At 45.2% G+C, this 20,041-nt stretch overlaps 1 protein-coding gene across 2 annotated transcripts in view; it reads left to right on the top strand.

Moving 5' to 3' along the window:
• Positions 1-20,041, top strand: part of LOC147618822 (uncharacterized) — a 121,019-nt gene that overhangs the window by 85,766 nt on the left and 15,212 nt on the right. For both annotated transcript variants that reach the window (XM_086774493.1, XM_086774492.1), the window contains 2 exons: positions 18,888-19,006; positions 19,684-19,780. In XM_086774493.1, the coding sequence (XP_086630619.1) occupies positions 18,888-19,006; positions 19,684-19,780 (216 nt within the window). The remainder of the gene's footprint in view (positions 1-18,887; positions 19,007-19,683; positions 19,781-20,041) is intronic.

Below are 20,041 nucleotides of genomic sequence, written 5' to 3'. Positions count from 1 at the left end.
CCCCCTCTCCCCGGCGATTCGGCGACCATCTTCCTCCCGGTTGTCAGTGGGTTCTCCCACCTCTGCCCACGCCACATAGTCTGTGCGCTCTCGCCATCTACGTGCATGCTTCATGGACAACTGTCCGGAGGAACCCGACATGCACATCTCCTACCTGAGTTACATCGATGAGATCCCCGAGGCTCTTCTTCCCGAACACAGCCCTCCTCGTGCTCCCACTCCGGAACCGGTGCCACTTTTGGCCGATGCTGGGTGGATTCCAAGTCTCCCGGACTCTCCTATCCCAGTAGCCTCGGCCTCACAGGTGTACCGCATACATGTCAGCAGCCCGCATGTAACCGAACCCGACACTTGGGCAATCTGGACTATTTTCCTCACCTGCGAGCCACTGCACCTTACTCATTTCGAGTACTTTCTATCACGGTACCCTCAGTTGGCACACTTTCTTCCAGAGTGCAGTGTAGATGGCCTCCGCAATATCTCCTCCACGCGCCCTCCTATGACATTCTACTGCGAGATCTTCGTTCCCGATTATACTCCATTATCTCCGGTGACCAGCTCTTTGGCGGAACCAAACGAAGAAGTGGAAGCAGACGAAGTAACCTCCGAGAACGATCCCGAGGAAGTAGAGGACCCCGACTTCGAGTACGAGGATCCCATTACTGCCTCTCCAGCAGCTGTTCCTTCCATCCTACATTTCGGGTGGACCTTTGCTGCTTCACCTCAGTACTCTCTCTGAGTTCTCTAGATGTCGACTTCGCACGACAACGTGCCACCCGCCGATCCTCAGATAGAGGCCTTGCAGTTGACCACTCTTCAACAACAGATGGAGGAGTTGCAACGGGCCCTTTTCGACGGTATGGCATCAATGTGATCACAAACAGAAGACATGTAACAACGGCACCAACACCAGCGCGAGGGATCCAGGAAGTCATAGTGAGCGCGTCGTTCGCGTTCTCCAACATCATCATCATCATCCTCGGTGGGCTAGCAGGACGATCCTTCAACTCCTCCCGATCCGACTGCCGAGGTAGACAATGTTGAACTTAAACTTCTGTATAAATTAATGACCACAGCACAAACAAGAAAGATGGATATCAAGTTACCTGAGCCCTACAATGGCCGCCGCGATAAGCTGTTAATCGATCACTGGCTCTACAAGATGGAGGTTTATTTCTCAAATACCGAATTGCCCGAAAACAAAAAAGTGGCATTGGCCAGTACCCTCTTGAAAGATACCGCCTTCCTTTGGTGGCGACGCAGGATTTCAGATGGCAAGTCTACTCCGACGTGGGATAAATTCCAGCGTGCTCGTCGCAAGGCTTTTGAGCCTGCCAATGGGAACTTTCATGCCAGGTCTTCTCTCCGCCGCTTGAGTCAAACTGGCTCTGTGGCCGCGTACATCTCAGAGTTTCAAAAATTGGCTCTCGAGATAGACACACTTAGTCCCTCTGACCAGCTTCACAGCTTCATTGACGGGCTTGAACCCACGATCCAAGACGAAGTCCATAAGTACAATCCTGCCACCTTGGATGAAGCAATCTCGTATGTCGAGCGCATTAGTGATTACAGGCGTCCTCCCAGGAACTTTTCCTCCGGCGCCTGTTCTTACCAGCGGAATCGATCCAATGGGACTAGCCAACCCCAGCGCCCCAATCCTGGACAACCAAACTCTCGGCGACCATATTCTGGACACCTGTCCTTCCGGGCAAGCTCCCGCGTCAAACGCAGGATCCTCTCAGACCGAATCCTCTGTCCCACAGAAACCGAGATCGGTCCCGACAGGACTGTCGTAGCAATGATCGACGCAGCTTCAAGCGAGAAACCTCTTCAGGACAGCAAACCTCTTCATCGATAACCACTTCATCCCAACCTAGTCGTCCAGGCCTCTGTTTAATTTGTTCTGGTGGTATGAATGTCCACAACGCCCTAAACCCTCCAACACTCGGCACAATTCTCAGGTGGACAGTTGCCACCATGCTGATCATGACCCGCCTCCTGTGAAGGACAAAAACAAACAAATAGCTTGTTCTGTTCGCGTTTCTGAAGTTGTTAGTACCCTGATGCTTAATGGCCAAAGTACCAACCCTGTTCCGGTAAATCTTTCCAAGCAAGTCCTTAGTCTTCTGGGTTTCATTGGCAAGCATCCCATCAATGTACTGGTGGACAGTGGCTCTTCCACTAATTTTGTGGGCACTTCTTTGGTTCACAAGCTTCGCCTACAGACCCAACATTTTGTGGCTTGCTGATGGTTCCTTCCTTAATTGTAACAAAAAGGTGCAACAGCTTCAGTTTTCCAGATTCAAGATTATCAAGATCACCTTAATTTTTCAAGATTATCAAGACAACGGCATCACTGAAAAATTAAGGTGATCTTGATAATCTTGAATCTGGAACTGAAGCTGTTGCACCTTTTTGTTACAATTAAGGAAGGAACCATCAGCAAGCTCTACTTGAAAAGCATCCACAAAATGTTGGGTCTGTAGACGAAGCTTGTGAACCAAACTAGTGCCCACAAAATTAGTGGAACAGCCACTGTCCACCAGTACATTGATGGGATGCTCGCCAATGAAACCTAGAAGACTAAGGACCTACTTGGAAAGATTTATCGAAACAGGGTTGGTACTTTGGCCATTAAGCATCGACAACTTCAGAAACGCGAACAGAACAAGCTATTTGTTTGTTTTTGTCTTTCACAGGAGGCGGGTCATGATCAGCATGGTGGCAACTGTCCACCTGAGAATTGCGCCGAGTGTTGGAGGGTTTAGGGCGCTGTGGACATTCATACCACCGGTGATCGCCAGAACAAATTGTACAGAGGCCTAGACGACTAGGTTGGGATGAAGTGGTAGTCGATGAAGAGGTTTGCTGTCCTGAAGAGGTTTCTTGCTTGAAGCTGCGCCGATCATTGCTGTGACGGTCCTGTCGGGACCGATCTCGGTTTCTGCTGCCAGAGGATTCTGTCTGAGAGGATCCTGTGTTTGACGTGGGAGCTTGCCCGGAGAAGCGCGACCGAAAGGACTGTTGTCCAAAATATGGTTGCCGAGAGTTTGGTTGTCCAGGATTGGGACGCTGGGGTTGGCTAGTCCCATTGGGTCGATTCCACTGGTAAGAACGGGCGTCGGAGGAAAAGTTCCTGGGAGGACGCCTGTAATCACTAATGCGCTCGACATACGAGATTGCTTCATCCAGGGTGGCAGGATTGTACTTATGGACTTCGTCTTGGATCGTGGGTTCAAGTCCATCAATGAAGCTGTGAAGCTGGTCATAGGGGCTGAGTGTGTCTATCTCGAGAGCCAGTTTTTGAAACTCTGAGATGTACGTGGCCACGGAGCCAGTTTGACTCAAGCGGCGAAGAGAAGACCTGGCATGAAAGTTCCCATTGGCAGGCTCAAAAGCCTTGCGAAGAGCACGCCGAAATTTATCCCACGTCAGAGTAGACTTGCCATCTGAAATCCTGCGTCGCCACCAAAGGAAGGCGGTATCTTTCAAGAGGGTACTGGCCAATGCCACTTTTTTGTTTTCGGGCAATTCGGTATTTGAGAAATAAACCTCCATCTTGTAGAGCCAGTGATCGATTAACAGCTTATCGCGGCGGCCATTGTAGGGCTCAGGTAACTTGATATCCATCTTTCTTGTTTGTGCCGTGGTCATTAATTTATACAAAAGTTTAAGTTCAACATTGTCTACCTCGGCGGTCGGATCGGGAGGAGTCGAAGGATCGTCCTGCTGGCCCACCAAGGATGATGATGTTGGAGAACGCGAACGACGCGCTCACTGTGACTTCCTAGATCCCTTGCGCTGGTGTTGGTGCCGTTGTTGCATGTCTTCCGTTTGTGATCGCATTGATGCCATACCGTCGAAAAGGGCCCGTTGCAAGTCCTCCATCTGTTGTTGAAGAGTGGTCATCTGCAAGGCCTCCATCTGAGGATCGGCGGGTGGCACGTTGTCGTGCGAAGTCGACATCTAGAGAACTCAGAGAGAGTACTGAGGTGAAGCAGGAAAGGTCCACCCGAAATGTAGGATGGAAGGAACAGCTGTTGGAGAGGCAGTAATGGGATCCTCGTACTCGAAGTCGGGGTCCTCTACTTCCTCGGGATCGTTCTCGGAGGTTACTTCGTCTGCTTCCACTTCTTCGTTTGGTTCCGCCAAAGAGCTGGTCACCGGAGATAATGGAGTATAATCGGGGACGAAGATCTCGCAATAGAGTGTCATAGGAGGGCGCGTGGAGGAGATATTGCGGAGGCCATCCACACTGCACTCTGGAAGAAAGTGTGCCAACTGAGGGTACTGTGACAGAAAGTACTCGAAATGAGTAAGGTGCAGTGGCTCGCAGGTGAGGAAAATAGTCCAGATCGCCCAAGTGTCGGGTTCGGTTACATGCGGGCTCTTGACATGTATGCGGTACACCTGTGAGGCCGAGGCTACTGGGATAGGAGAGTCCGGGAGACTTGGAATCCACTCAGCATCGGCGGAAAGTGGCACCGGTTCCGGAGTGGGGGCACGAGGAGGGCTGTGTTCGGGAAGAAGAGCCTCGAGGATCTCGTCGATGTAACTCACGTAGGAGATGTGCATGTCGGGTTCCTCCGGAAAGTTGTCCATGAAGCATGCACGTAGATGGCGAGAGCGCACAGACTATGTGGCGTGGGCAGAGACGGGAGAACCCACTGATAGCTAGGAGGAAGATGGTCACCGAATTGCCGGGGAGAGGGGGCGAACGTGAAGATGGTGGCATCCTGAGAGCCAGGGGAGGGTGGTTGCCGAATCGCCAACGAAAAGGGGGAAAAACGGTTCACACTAGCGCACGTTTGTGTTTTTTTTTTAAACTTGAAGACCCACGTGTCAATGTTATGTATTAATTATTTTTTTTTTTAAAAAATATGGTGTAAAGATGACGGGCCTGGATTGCGTAGCCGACCAAAGGAAAAGGTGCGCCGCTTCGAAAAGGCGCCGCTAGCGAATAAGCGAAGACGTGGAGGGCGGTCGCTATGCGGCGGCGAGGGGCTCAGGGCCGGCAGCTGCACGAAGCAAGCAAGGGGCTCACGCCGGTAGCGAACGAAGCGAGGAGCGGGAGGGTGTTCCATATTTGGCAGGGAGAGGGGGGGTTCTTGCCATGCTGCGAACGCCTAACACCACCGGCAGCAGGGAGGGAGGGTAATCCAGGTATGCAGCCAGGGTTCCCTCTGCAATACACACGGTGTGTGTGTATGGGTGTGAAACCTTTTTTTTTTTTACATCTTTATGGACAAGGATTTACGCCAAGTCCACCATCGCTCCGCTTCTTCCATACAATACCGAAAAGAGGGATGGATGAGGGAGTGCCGCGGAGAGGGTGAGGGCTTCACAACCCACAGGTAGGAAAAAATTTTGCACTGATACCACTGTGAGGATTATGTTGTTAATCTCTCAAATTGTGTACTAATTACTACTTAAGTACTTAACTTAGAGAACAAGAACCTTCAGGAGAACACTTGAGAGAAGATTGAATTGAATTGATTAAACTGAGTACAATAGGTCTCTTATAGAGGAGATGAAGAGACACATTTGAAGAGGCATGTCCTTTGACGAAAGGACATGACCATAGACGAAAGGATACAACTTTAGGCTAAGGGATGTGTCTATTCGATGTAGAGGCACAACCATTCATCAAGGGATACAACCATTCGTCGAAGGGATGTGGCTATTCGATGAAGAGGTACATCCTTTGGCGAAGAGTCGCAACCAGTCGAGGGTAGGGGTTCCCTTGGCTGGTTACTCTTTGCATCTGCAATAGGAATCAGCAATGAAGAGAGTATCTGATACATATATACGTCACAATCGTGACATTGATGGTCTTTCCCCTTGCATCTCTTGGTCAGGCTCATTTGGTTTAACCACTTGATCCCTCTCTTGTCTTGATTGAGTGGACCCGATGTCGATTGTATCTTCTTTAGATCCATCTTGAATTGTGAGCCTGGTGTCACCCTTACTTACTTTTTTCACCCTCCTCTTGCTAGTTGTGGGAGTGGTTGCATTTGTTGGGTTCTTTCCTTTGTCCCCCAATTGGGCTTGGGCTCGTGTCAAGACATTGAGTGGCGTGATGTTTCCATGTTGCACACTAATGGTCCAGACGGTGCGTGGTTAGAAGTGGAAGTTGAACCACTTGCGCGGTATGGAAAATCTTTGATCAAATGATCAATCCCACATTTAGTACAAGTAAGTACTGGCATGTCATTGGGTGGAGCAGTCAATTGTTAAGGTTGGTGCGTATGAACCACATTCTTGTTTGGACATTCAGCGATTCGATGCGGTCCACCACCACAACCAAAACATTGTAGCGGTCCTCTCCTTATGTTTGAGTTTATGTCCTTACCCTTCCATTGTACCGTGGTTTGAAACATAGGTACTAGCGTGTTATTCTGTAAGACATAGAATTCTGGTGCAATCTCCACAGCTTCCTCATAGTACTCACCACTGATTTCTACTTCACGCACCATTTCCATATCTTCTGATGGCTCTTCAATCAATACTTGATTGATTTCAGCCTCTAGTGGTAGAACAGGTGGCGGCAGAGGTGAAGTGTTCTGTACCCAAAACATCTTCCTAGGTAAATAGGAAGAGTTTGGTTGTCCTGCAACTGCAGTGATTTGCACAGGTGGTGTTGGTAAGGCCAATGGAGCTCTAGGTGCCGGCAACTGTGCTACTGTTTGGAACCTTGGATATCTGCACATGGAGGTGTCATGATTCTCTAATTTTACACAATGTGCACAATAGACTAATGGCCTTGCTCTTAACTGTGGGCATTCAGTAGTAGTGTGATTCAATCTGCACATAGAGCACCACACCAATTCTCTAGGAGGGTAAAGATGGGTATGTCCATGCCCAGATGTTTCTCTTTCATCTTTTACCTTCAATTTTTTCAGTATTGCATTACTGAGTTCATCCACAGTCATGTTCTTGACTTGCTTGCTTTGAGTTCCAATCTCTTGGTGACTCGAAACTCGCCAAGTCGTTGCTTCCAAAGATATTTTGACATCTTCTGGCTGTGGCAATTCCAGCGTATTGTCTTCATATTCAATTGCCAGGTTACAAGATGCATCCAGAGTAGCCGGTCGGGCTAATACCAGATAATCATGCATCTTGTGGTCTCGGACTCCTCTCCGGAAGCAAGGCAATCATCAGTTAGCCTCTCCTGTAGTTTGCACCTTGAATTCAAGTGCTTGAGCTGAGACACATAGTCTCACATTGACTCCACTTCCTTTTGTTTGATGTTGTGCAACTATGCCACAGGACTCCATCAGTCGCCACTTCTGGCAAAGCTTGGCACAAACACATTCTTGAGCCGTGTGAAATTAACCTTATCTTCGGGTTTGAGGATTCGGAACTATTGATGCGCTTTTCCTTCTAGGGTCAGTGAGAAAGCATGAATCATTGTTACATCACTTGCTGGTCTGCAGGTTTCGCATGTGGACTCAAAGATCTCTACATGTTGAATAGGATCCCCATCCCTAGATAATTTTTGAATGACCTTTAAAATGATGTGTGGCTTCATTTAGGAGGGTCGGGATTCTAGAGCAATGCCTAGTTCCCTGACCATTCCTCGGTCCATTTCCGCAGCCATATTCAACAAATCCATCCTTGTGGTCACATTAAGATCTATGGTTGGATCCGCCCCTGGTCTTTGAGGAGCTACTCCCCCCTTTCTCTCTCTCTATCTTTATCTCTTTATCTTCCTACGTTGGCTCTTCTAGGCATTTCCGGTCTATAGGACGGTCCGGCCACTTCATTCTGGAATGGCTCATCATTAGTTGCCTCCGTACGCCTTTGTAGAATTAAGAGCCTCATGTCTTGTAAGAACGTGGGATGATTGATCATCTGCTCGATGTCCTTCTTGATGTACAGGCGGTCTTTTACTTCACCCGCTTCTCTTGGTGAATTATCTCCTTCATCTAGGGTTACAAACCCTTCCTCCATTCTTGGCTCTTCATTAATGGGTTCTAAGTTTGGAATTTCTCCCTCACTCTTGGGTGGCCATGACTATTTCCAGCTCTTTGCCACGTGATTGAAGTAAGTTCACACTTTCCATCTCTTTTTGTTCGGCTTTAGCCCTTTGAGTATCGAGATCTTGTTTCCTTAAGCTCAATTCTCGTAGCTGTCGTTCTACTTCAATCCTTTTCGGATCTAATTCTACTTCCTCTAAGATTGGGAAGAATACTTGACATGTGTTGGCTGCGCTTTCCATGTCTCTTCTCATTCGAGGGATGCTAGTATTTGACAGCCTCGAATTTGAAGGTTGGATAGGTACTTCTTGCCTTGGACCAAGTCCAACGCTGGTTGACGGACCCATGCCCGCAAATTGCGTCTCTACATCGTTGCTGGTTTGGAGACCAAAAAATCCCCGGGCTATATCAATGATACCGCCGCTGGATCTGGTAGAGGGGAGGGTGGTTTCTCCTCTTCCCCAAACCCAGAGTATTGCAACCCTTCTTCCATGGACTCTTCACTACTAATTTTGACAGTGATTAAATTTCTTAAGATACTCAATTGAGTGTTTACTCAGTGGCTTGAACCCACAGTCTTTTGATAGGATGATCCTGGGTGATTTGATGCACTATCGTCAGGAGTGAGGTCGTCTCCGATGAGCTTTCCAGACCTCAAGTGCATGTAAATATGATTTGATAAGCTATTTTGTTGCCCCAATTAAATTCTGGTAAGATATTGTTGACTTGTTTTCTGAGGCCGTGAGATTGCAGAGAACAGTTCACGGCGTGAAATGTCAGAAAACTGTTCACGTCGTGAACGATTTTCTGCACTTTCACGTGTTGAAAATTTCTGCTTCGGACTCAAAAATCCACGTTACCTTGTTATAATTTTTACTGGTCTCGAGAACTTCCTTAACCTTAATCTGACAATACTAGGTTCATGAGTTAGATTTGATTCGTGAGTTAGATTTGATTAAGGCGTGAAATTGCAGAAATAGTTCACGCCGTGAGAAGGAAAAATGGTTCACGTTGTGAAATGCAAATGGTTCACGCCGTGAAAGACTCTGAATCATTTCACGTTGTTAAATGCAAATGTTTCACGTCGTGAAATGCAATCGGTTCATGTCGTGAAGAAAGGCTCTCGGCTCACGTTGTGAACGTTTTCTGCTAATTCACGGTTTCTAATTTGTTCAAACCCGTGGTGTCAGAGGTGTCAGGATAAGGCTACCTATTTTTAGCAAGGTAATCTCGTGAATTGCAACAATGATGCCGGGAGCATTTTACACCATGAAGTTATAGGCTACCACACCTCCAATAGGGAACTGAGTGCATTCACCTTTGGGAAGAGCAATAGAACACAACTATCGTAGGGCACTTACCAATGCTTCGAACTTGTGTCCCTTGAGGTCTCCAAGCTCACTTGAGAAGCTGCAATCCTCCAAGCTCCACCTCCACCTCCACGCTATCACCGTAGAGTCCCTCACATCACCACACAAGGCAATCACTCTCTCTCACTCCTCAATACAAGCATGCAACATACAAGTATAGAGAAGGCACAAGTGCTAGAATGCTCTTTCTCAATCTCTCTCAAGACAAAAGCAAAAGCTCTCATAGCACAAAGGGGGATTGTGTCCATTCATTTTGAGAAAATGCTTTATATACAATTGGCCCTTATTTACACTTGGGCACCCAAAACTTACTTAACTAAGACCTTGGGTAGCCAATATCTCATAATGTATAACTTTTATAGTGCCTTTGCATGACACTTATTAATGTCCTCAAATGGAGGAGTATATTTGTTAATCCAAAATGGGATTAACATCATTCGCCATCAACAAATTTTTCATCCGCTTCTACATCCCACACCACCATCTTGCATGGCCAACATGACCTCCACACCCACCTCCCCCTCTATTCCAGCTCCCATCTTTCCTTGTCTTCATCTTCGGCTTCGCTTGGTAGCCTTTGCTCCCTTGCCCTCCTTCCCTGCCACACTGTCATGGACACACTGGCTTTGGTGGCCACATGCAAGACATTCTCGTTGGTGGCTTCTATTGTTTCCTCTGGGCTTGGTTTCTCTATGTTCTCCTCCACTTTTACCTCTTCCTCAGGCTGTTGTTGAAGATGATTCGCCTTATGCACCGGTCCTCACTTCTTGGATCACCACCCATTCAGCATCTTTCTCCCTGGAAGCCCAACAGAGCGTGTAGTGACAGATGCAACCACATGTACAAGAGATAAAGATAGAGAGAGAGAAGGGGGAGAGAAAGATGGGAAATAGGGGTTTCACACGGTACACTACGTTGAGCGGGGAACAGACTCCGCCCCCTCTTTAGCAATCCATTTCAGGAACAATCCACGTGCTTTTCCAAGCCAGGACGAATACAACAAATAAATACAATATCAAACAAAGGTGTCGATGTCGAGATCGGGCCGAGGTCAAGGCACAAGATAACCGATGCCGAGCTCACCACGAGGATGACCCACAAGAGTCTTACACCGGGCTAGTATAGAAATCCAATGAATCCAATTGATGTTCCCAAGTATCCACAAATAGCTCTTTGTTCTCAATCCAATCTAGACAAGGTAATCCCAAAAGCTTCACACCAAGATGGGTTTGTATCTTCACAAGGAAATCCCTCAAAGAGATATGGATAGAGTTGTATGGCTGTCCAAGACCTTTTCACTAAGAAAGAAGGAGGTGGCGGTTCTTCAAATGGAGGCAACCCCCTCCCAAAGAAGACGGCTGAAAGGAGGTGTTGATGAAGGAGTTAGGCAACAGCCAATAGGTGATGGAAATCCGGCAAACAAGAGGCTAAAATGCCGGCTCTGGGGCGGCCGAGGCGCCGGTGGCAAGTGGCGAAAATCGGCTTTGGGGCGGCAGCGACGCCGGCGGCTCTTTGCGGTGGCAGGTGTCTCTATGCGATGGCGGGGGTTTTGGGCGGCGGCACTTCTTCACAAGGTGGCACAAAGGCGATGATGATGCGCAGAGGGGTGGAGCAACAGTGGTTGGCACTGCAAAGGTGGCCACCGGTAGAGGGGAGGTAGTTAGGTGATGAAGAAGATGATGAGGATAAGTCTCTTCTCCATGTTCTCAAGAGTTCTTCTATGGTCCACCTAGAGAGTACATGCTCCTTTAAATACTTGAGGGGATGCTTGCTTTTTACCACACTTTGCTTTTGCCTTTTATCTCCTAACTTTTGTTTTATTTTCGTGCTTTTGCTTTGCCTCCTTGCTTTTGCTTTAAGAATAGTCAAAGTTCTTGATTTACGCTTTTACACCTTAAGGGCCTTGCTTTTTGGACCTTGAGTTGCTTTTTGAAAAAGCGGCTTATAGCTTTTTGACTCAGTTCGACACCCTCTTTCCAACGGTGCCATTAGCTTTTTGGTCAACAAACTTTGACTTTTGCTTTTTCTTGCTTTTTGACCTGGACAAGTGCTTTTTCCAATTCCAACTTTAGGAACCTTGTTTCCATGTGTCCATCATCCTGTCCATGTGTCCAGGCATGAGTTCTATCATGTGAAAAGAGCATGGAGGACAAATAGTTATATTCCCTTCTTCTTACATCACAGTTGTCCTCAACTATGGCATAGATATGATCGTGGTACTAGCCCCATCTGGTGCTCTTGTGCATCTGGTCTTTCCTCTTATATGTGGTGCCTTGTGCTCCTCTGACAACATCTTTATGCCTTTCTTTGACGGATGTCCTTGTTCTTGATGATACATGTTCTTCATAGCCTGTAAAACAGGGGTTAGATAATAAATGCATACTCACCTTCTGCAAAAACTAGACACAAGCTAGTCAACAAACAAGTATATATCATTCGCGTCTTATTGAGTATTGCAGGTACTGGCCAGGTAGTCTGGAGAACAGTGGACTATCACATGCCATAAATCCAAGCATTGTCCACGCATCAAAAACAGCACACAAAGTCAAAGAAATTCAAACATACATCAGTATGCAATGCACAAGTAATGATCCTCCTGTTCATGGATTGTCCTTTCTGGTTTCATCGAAACCGTGCTGAGCCATCTGGTCACTAGGATTGCCCAAGAGTTCATGAATAGTCATCTCGGCCATCTGGTCGCATTGATTGCCCAACTTTGAAATCCAATACAGTCATCTAGGCCATCTAGTTGCAATGACCGCTCGACTGCGAAATCCAATACAGTCATCTAGGCCATCTGGTCGCTATGACCGCTCGACTACGAAGTCCAAAATATCTGGCATCGTTGCCTCCCATATACAAATCTTGCTCCTTGGGCTTTCTGGCATCGTTGCCACCCAAGCTAGAGCATATCCAATCAAGATCATTACATAAGCAAGATAATGATCAATTCCCATTTCAGTATAAATATATATACAATGAAGTGGGCTAAGGCTCCAATCCCTCCCTCTTAAATTTGTCTTGATCTCAAGACGTTTCAAGCCTGTACTTCAAATACATCTGGACTAACTGCTTCCTCATAAGCTCGAAGAATATCTGGGTAGTTCTTGAAGTACTCTTCTAGCATCCATTTCGCATCCATAGGCGAATAGTTCTTAAACTTCAAGAGGAATTTTTAGACTACTGTCTTACCTCTTTTTCTCACGGAATGGAATACAATCTGTTCCGGCTATAAGATTTCTTCTTGTTCTTCCACTTTAGTGGATCCTCCAATACAGGCTCCTCTGGGGGGTAGTCCTGTATATGGCTTGAATAAAGTGACATGGAAGGCATTATGTATCCTCTAGTGATCTGGAAGGTCCAAACGATAACATACATCATTGATCTTCTTGGTAAGTTGAAAAGGTCCATAATACCTGGGGGCAAGCTTGGGTTCCTTGAGCTCCTTAGCTTTTGACTTTCTAAGTCTTGCTTTTTCAAATTGCAATAACACCCAATCTCCTTCTTTGAAAGTGACCATCCTTCTATGCTTGTCTGTAGCTTTCTTTTGCTTGGCTTGAGATGTCTCAATAGCCTTCCGAACCTATGCAAAGGCTGTATCTGAATCTCGAATGAACTCGTCCGCATGGAAGATCTCTTCCTTGGTCTTCAAAATAGGCAACAATAATGGTTTGCCATAGATAATGTCAAAAGGAGCTTTGCCTGTCGAAGAGTGAACAATGTGGTTCTAGGCAAACTCAACCAACGGCAAGTACTTCTCCCATTGATCCTTCGCTTCGAGAGCATAACACTTTAGCATATCCAATATAGTGAGGTTGGCAATCTCACTTTGCCCATTTGTTAGAGGGTGATAAGCCGAAGAAAAATTTAGCTTTGTCTCCATGTTGTCAAAGAGTGCTCTCCAAAAGAAACTGGTAGTCCGAGGATCTCTATCCCCTACAATGGATTTGGGTAATCCATGATGCTTGAAGATCTGCTCAATAAACAATCTTGCCATATGATCTGTACGGATGGTCTTCTTCACTGGAATGAAGTGGACTTGCTTTACTGAACCTATCAATAATAGTCCATATTCCATCATTCCCAAATCCTAACTTTGGCAATCCAAAGATGAAGTCCATAGCAATACTTTCCCATGGAATGTTGGGAATTGGCAAAGGTTGTAACAATCCTGCGGGTTTTCGTCGATCAAACTTGACCTTCTGACAAACCAAACATTCTCAAACATATTGTTCAATATCCCTTCTCATGCTTGGCCAAAAGAAATAACTTTCCAAAGCCTGAGTTGTTGTCATGATAACTTATGTCCCATATAAGATGGGGCATGGCATTCTTCCATTACTTTTGGTCTCAAATCCTTGGTCACACATAAACGGATTTGCATCATAGAATTCCTTCCTTGATGACATAAGAAGTCACCAAGTTTCCGTTCTGCTGCAACCTGTCCCAGATGTCTTTGAAATCTTCATTTATAGCATAAAGATCTTTCATTATAGTGAAGTCCAAATAATATCCCATGAAAACTGCATGGGTCATGGGTCTTTGAGATAGAGCCTCTACTACTTTGTTATCTTTCCTATGAGTATGCATATTTTGAAAATGAAATTGGACCAAATAGCTAGCTCATCTTATATGCTTTTTTGATATCTTAGTTTGAGACATAAAATACCCAAGACTTTGATGATCGGTCTTGATAACAAACTCAACACCCATAAGATAGTGCTTCCAAATCTTCAAAGTATGCATGATAGCCATCAATTCTTTCTCGTAAGTGGGTGCGGTCTTCTTGGTTCCTTGAAGTCTTCGAGTCTCATAGGCAATGACATGGCCTTCTTGGTTCAAGACTTCTCCAATGCAATCTCCTGAAGCATCACACTCTAGCACGAATGGCTTCGACAGATCTGGAATAATCAATACCGGTCCTTTGCTAGCATAAAATTTTAGTGCTTCAAAGGATTCTTTTTGAGTTTTGGTCCACCGAAATCCCACGGCTTTCTTTGTCAAATCATGTAGTGGACTTGCTACCACAACAAACCACTTGATGAACTTTCTGTAATAAGAGCATAAGCCAAGGAAACTTCGAACTGCATGCACAGTAGTCAACTCTGGCCATTCCACAATAGCCTTGACCTTCTTTGGATCCATCCTGACCCCTTCCTTGGACACTATATGGCCCAAGTAGTGAATCTTTGACAAAAAGAACTCACGCTTCTTGCCATTCACATACAATTTGTGCTTCCACAATTCCTGAAATACCATATCCAAGTGCTTTCGATGCTCTTCTTCATTCTTTGAATGCACAATAATGTCATCAAAGAAAGTAGCTGCAAACTTTCAATGTGCTCGAAATATTTTTTCCATCATTCGGTTGAAGGTAGCCGGGGCATTGGTAAGACCAAAAGGCATCACCAAATACTCTAGAGTCCAAAAGTAGTCTTGTGAATGTCCTTTGGAACAATCTTGACTTGATGGTATCATTCAAGTCAATCTTGCTGAAAATAGTGGCTCCATCTAATCTATCTAGGATATCATCAATCCTAGGAATGGGAAACTTTTCTTTATAGTGATCTTATTAAGAGCCTTGTAATCAATGCACATACGCCAAGAACCATCCTTTTTCTGAACCAATAAAACTGGGGAGCAAAAAGGTGATGAGCTAGGTCGAATCAAACCCCTCTTGTTGAACATGGTTTTGAAATCAGCCCATGAAGTAGGTTCGGTCCCTTCTTGGACCACCTTTAGCCACCAATTCAAGGCGGAATCTTTCAAGTGCATACGAACCTTGTGGAGTTTGGACTTTTCGGAGAAGTCCTCTCCTCCAAAGGCGGCGTCAAACTGTTAGATGAAGGATAGAGCTTTCTGAGTGTCCCGCTTTCCATAAAAGGTATCAAACTTTACGCTTTTCTCTCTTAGCTTGAAGTCTGCTTTGCCGGTTGAAGGCTCCTTTGCCTTCTTCTCTTTTGCTTGGCCAGAAGAGGCTGCATCTGATAGAGTGGGTCTAGGGGTAGCTTCTCTCTGTCCTCCGTGAGTGATGGAATGGGTGGCTTTGGGTTCTTCTCTAAAGGAAACCACTTTACCTCGCAAGTATGCTTTAACGGCTTCCACACCTTCAGCTTCAGTGGTCTGGTCTTTGATAAAGTCTTCAAACATCTAGGCCCTTCTGTAGTCTTGTTCCTTCTTGGCTCTGCAAGCTGGGAACTCTTCAACTTGAAGATACCTTTTGAACTTTCGAAATTCTCGATATTCACCTGATGTCATGACTGCGGTCTCATGAAAGACAGACTGGTTCTTCTGGATGTCCTGGGTTGTCTTCAAAGTTGTTCCCTTCTTGAGGCCCTTGGTCTCCCTCAACTCTGGACATGGCTTTGTCACCCCATAAAAGATTTCTTTCAAGAGAAATCTTGCTCTGATACCATTGTAAGCCCAATGGAGCGTGCAGTGACAGATGCAACCATGTGTACGAGAGATAAAGATAGAGAGAGAGAGAAGGGGGAGAGAAAGATGGGAAATAGGGGTTTCACACGGTACACCGCGTTGAGCGGGGAACAGACTCCGCCCCCTCTTCAGGAATTTATTTCAGGAACAATCCACGGGCTTTTCTAAGCCAGGACCAATACAATAAATGAATACAATATCAAACAAAGGTGTCAATGTCGAGATCGGACCGAGGTCGATGTCGAGGCACAAGATAACTGAGGCCGAGTTCACCACAAGGATGACCCACAAGAGTCTTACACCGGGCTAGTACCGAAATCTAATGAATCCAACTGATGTTCCCAAGTATCCACAAATAGCTCTTTGTTCTCAATCCAATCCAGACAAGGTAATCCCAAAAGCTTCACACCAAGATGGGTTTGTATCTTCACAAGGAAATCCCTCAAAGAGTTTATCCATGGATAGAGTTGTATGGCTGTCCAAGACCTTTTCACTAAGAAAGGAGGTGGCGGTTCTTCAAATGGAGGCAACCCCCTCCCAATGAAGACGGCTGAAAGGAGGTGCTGATGAAGGAGTCAGGCAACAGCCAACAGGTGACGGAAATCCGGCAAACAGGAGGATAAAACGTCGGCTCTAGGGTGGCGGAGGCGTAGGAGGGAAGCGGTGAAAATCGGCTCTGGGGTGGCGCCAACGCTGACGGCGGCAGGCCGCTCTGTGCGGTGGCAGGTGGCTTTGTGCGTCGGCGGGCAGCAGCAAGCGGCTCTGGGCAGTGGCGCTTCTTCACCGGGCGGCACAAAGGGGTGGAGCAGTGGTGGTTGGCGTTGCAAAGGTGGCCATTGGTAGAGGGGAGGTAGTTAGGTGATGAAGAAGATGATGAGGATAAGTCTTTTCTCCAAGTTCTCAAGAGTTCTTCTATGCTCCACGTAGAGAGTACATGCTCCTTTAAATACTTGAGGGGATGCCTGCTTTTTACCACGCTTTGCTTTTGCCTTTATCTCCTAGTTTTTGTTTTATTTTCGTGCTTTTGCTTTGCCTCCTTGCTTTTGCTTTAATAATAGTCAAAGTTGTTGTTAAGGTGCAAAGCTCGGGTCTACTTGGATTGACAAAGGTTGTACTGCCAGATATTTGAGATGTGGGGGTGAGGAATGATAAAAAAGAAAAATTTAGTAAAGCGAGTGACAAGAGGGGACTTCGGAAGGAATAAGGACATCAAGCAAAGGTGGTGGTCTTGCAGGTGTCAAGTTGGAGTTGATATATTGCTTGTAGAGAAGTTTGCACCAGTACTTATGAGCTTTAGCAAGAAACTTCTTTATTTGAGTTCCGGGAGATTGCATCAATAGAAATCTAGACTTAACTTGGGAGGAAAGGAAGGTTGTGAGTCTTGCTATGTCCCTTGGTGTTTGTCCATTATCACTTACATAGCTTTCAAGGCCAGTAATGGTGTATGGAATATGTATAGGCCCCTTTGAGTGTGGCACTCTTTTGTCATTACAAGAGTTTGGAGGCAATGGTCTCAAAGCTTTTGTCCTCATCCCCTAATCCTTTCTCCAAGTTTTCTTGGGTTCTAGAATGGATTGGTTCTTTTCCTAGTCTTCTGAGCAAGGTGAAGCTGACCTCTGCATTGGGATCCTCTCCAATCGTGGGGACTCTTGGCAATGTCCATTTTCTTGGCAATGTTCATTTGTGGTTAGCATCCTCTTACTAGTTCTTGGGCTACTTCTGCTATCTTCTTAGGCAAGTTGCTAGGGTCTATGACTAGTTCTTCCAGGTCTGTTGTGCCCGATATATATATATATATATATTTCAGGAAAGAGACTAATATTAAGTATGAAAAAAGCATACAACAATCACGACTATAAGTCGGAATAGAATAGAATCACCCCGATATGTAAGGTGATTTCAACCATTGAGGAGCATCATAATGCCATGAGAGACCTGTGGGACTAGAGGAAAAGAAAATGTCATGGTCCCACTCCCACATAAATACAACGCGCTTTGCCTGTGCCGAACAAGAGGACCCTTGAATACAAGCCCAAGTAGCCATGAGAGTATGGATTATATCACTCCATATAGTATTGATGCACTGAGACCCAAAAATCTGGACATCCTCAATAGCTTCCGTGCATCTAGCTCTCCATATCTGCCATGCTGTAATACTGGCAACAATCTCCCAACTAGTTGAGATCGCCCTAGATCTTGGGACAAGGTCTTTTTCGAGCGGAGATTTTGTATGGTCTATTCATACTTAATAGAAGTCTCCTTTCTACAAAAAAAGAAGAAGAAAAAAAGAAAAAATAGATTTTGTTGTATCGTAGGAAAGGAGCTAGAGGAGCTAGTGGAGTAAAACCAGGGACTATTTTTAATTCTATAACCAGTCACAATATGTGAAAGAAGTTTCTGGTATATGAGTCACTTTTGATGAGTTTTGTGAGCTACCTCCTCCTCCTCTGTTACTCTCTTGCTTTGTTTAATTCAATGCTTACATGTCTAGGATGGTAGCTTGTGAGTAGATGTGTGTATGTGATTGCCTTGAGCTTTTCCTCATTCTCTTGAATGACTAGGAAGACATAGGAAAGATGATCTCTTTCCTCCATCAAAGGTAGGATTATCTCTCTCCTTTCACCCCAATCTTGAGGTGGTTCTTGGTGTGACAATGTAGAGATGACTGGAGCTAGCACATCCGATGTGAAAGTTGCATTTGTGGCTCTTCAACAAGTCCCCACGCCACATGTATTGGCAAGGTAAGATCATAGACCGACCAAGCACATTCTTTGGACCTCTTGCATCATTAAACACAGCTAATGGTGCAATGCATCTTGACTCCATAGGTTGACAGGCATTCCATCATGGACTGCAACTGATTACTGTATAATTGATGACGAATTATCTGATTAACTAGGTGCTTCTTAGTGATGGATATTTGTATCTTTGGCATGGTTGCATTTTTCCAACTCTCGATTCCTCTGGCTTGCTCTTTTCAACTCATTTTTAGGGTAATCTTTTAAATTTAGCACAGAATGTATAGTGTGTGTCAGATTTCGGTGGTATCCACTTATGGTGAATAGTTGAAGATATTTTTGTTCTTATTTTTTGATGTGACTAGGCCCGACAAATAGTGAGGAGGCAAGAGAAAAGGACCCAAACTCAATAAGGGCCCAGTTTGGAACAAATAACACACAGAATGCTTGCCATGGTTCCGATTCTCTAGAAAGTGCAAAGAAGGTAGATCTTAGACTTTATTAAGGTGGTGTGCTTGATCAAATTTTTACTTTGTCTCTTCTTACATGACTTGATTTTCTTTCACACTTTGATTAATGTTTGAAAATGCCCATGATTGTATAAACAACTACACCACGCTAATAAATCTTCACATATTATTGTATGGTTTTCTCTTATGAGAAGTTACTAGTAACAATCAAAGCTGTATTGTACAATGATTCACAGCTCCCATGAACCCCTCCATCCCTCATGATGTCCCCATCATTTTAGAAGAATTGGCAGTCTTCCCGCTGCACGCACGTCTCATTTCAGCTCATCACTATAAGGGACTGGGACCCATTCTTAAGCTTGAAGGAAGCGTACATTGTGTATGCAATTAAGTCCATTGTTGAGAAGTACTATGTGTCTTTATATGTTTGCAAGTATGTTTGTAACTCCAAATTTTGATGCACATCTAAATTCTTTTTTGCACATTGACTATTAGTGGTTTCCTTTTTTCCAAATAAAATATGCCCTCCATTTCAATTCCACATACCGGGGGTGTAGTTTGTAATCTGCTCAAAGTCAGAAACTTTGTTGAATTGCTTCTCGCACAATAGCAGATGGGACCACATGTCAGGCACAATAAAGCAAAAACATGTGTTCAGGTGACAATTTTGATCGGACATCTTGTTTTTCAGGAATCTGCATTCTTCTTCCGTGATCGAAACATTGGTAGCTGTGCACGATTGGATAGTTGTACACTTTGCTTAATCAGGCCTCATCTAGTTTTTGATGGTATTCTCAAAACACTAAGACGTTCTTCATTGCAACATTTAATGTCTTTTTTGTACTTTTCATGCCAAAATATGGGAAGAATGGACATGGACTTGCTCATTCTTTGAATTGGGCTTGTATACAAGCAACAATGCTAACACGAATTTGAGTACATTACATTTAAATGATCACTAAGTTTATTTGTAATAAGACATGGACTGTTTATTTGTAATAAGACATGGACTGGTGCATTCTAGTGATTGCGTGCATGAACATGTATAG

This window comes from Cibotium barometz, chromosome 34 (assembly GCF_041138505.1).
Source record: "Cibotium barometz isolate CiBa-2024 chromosome 34, ASM4113850v1, whole genome shotgun sequence".
Taxonomy (NCBI): domain Eukaryota; kingdom Viridiplantae; phylum Streptophyta; class Polypodiopsida; order Cyatheales; family Cibotiaceae; genus Cibotium; species Cibotium barometz.
The sequence above is the reverse complement of the archived record's forward strand: the minus strand, read 5'-3'. Positions and strand labels throughout refer to the sequence as shown.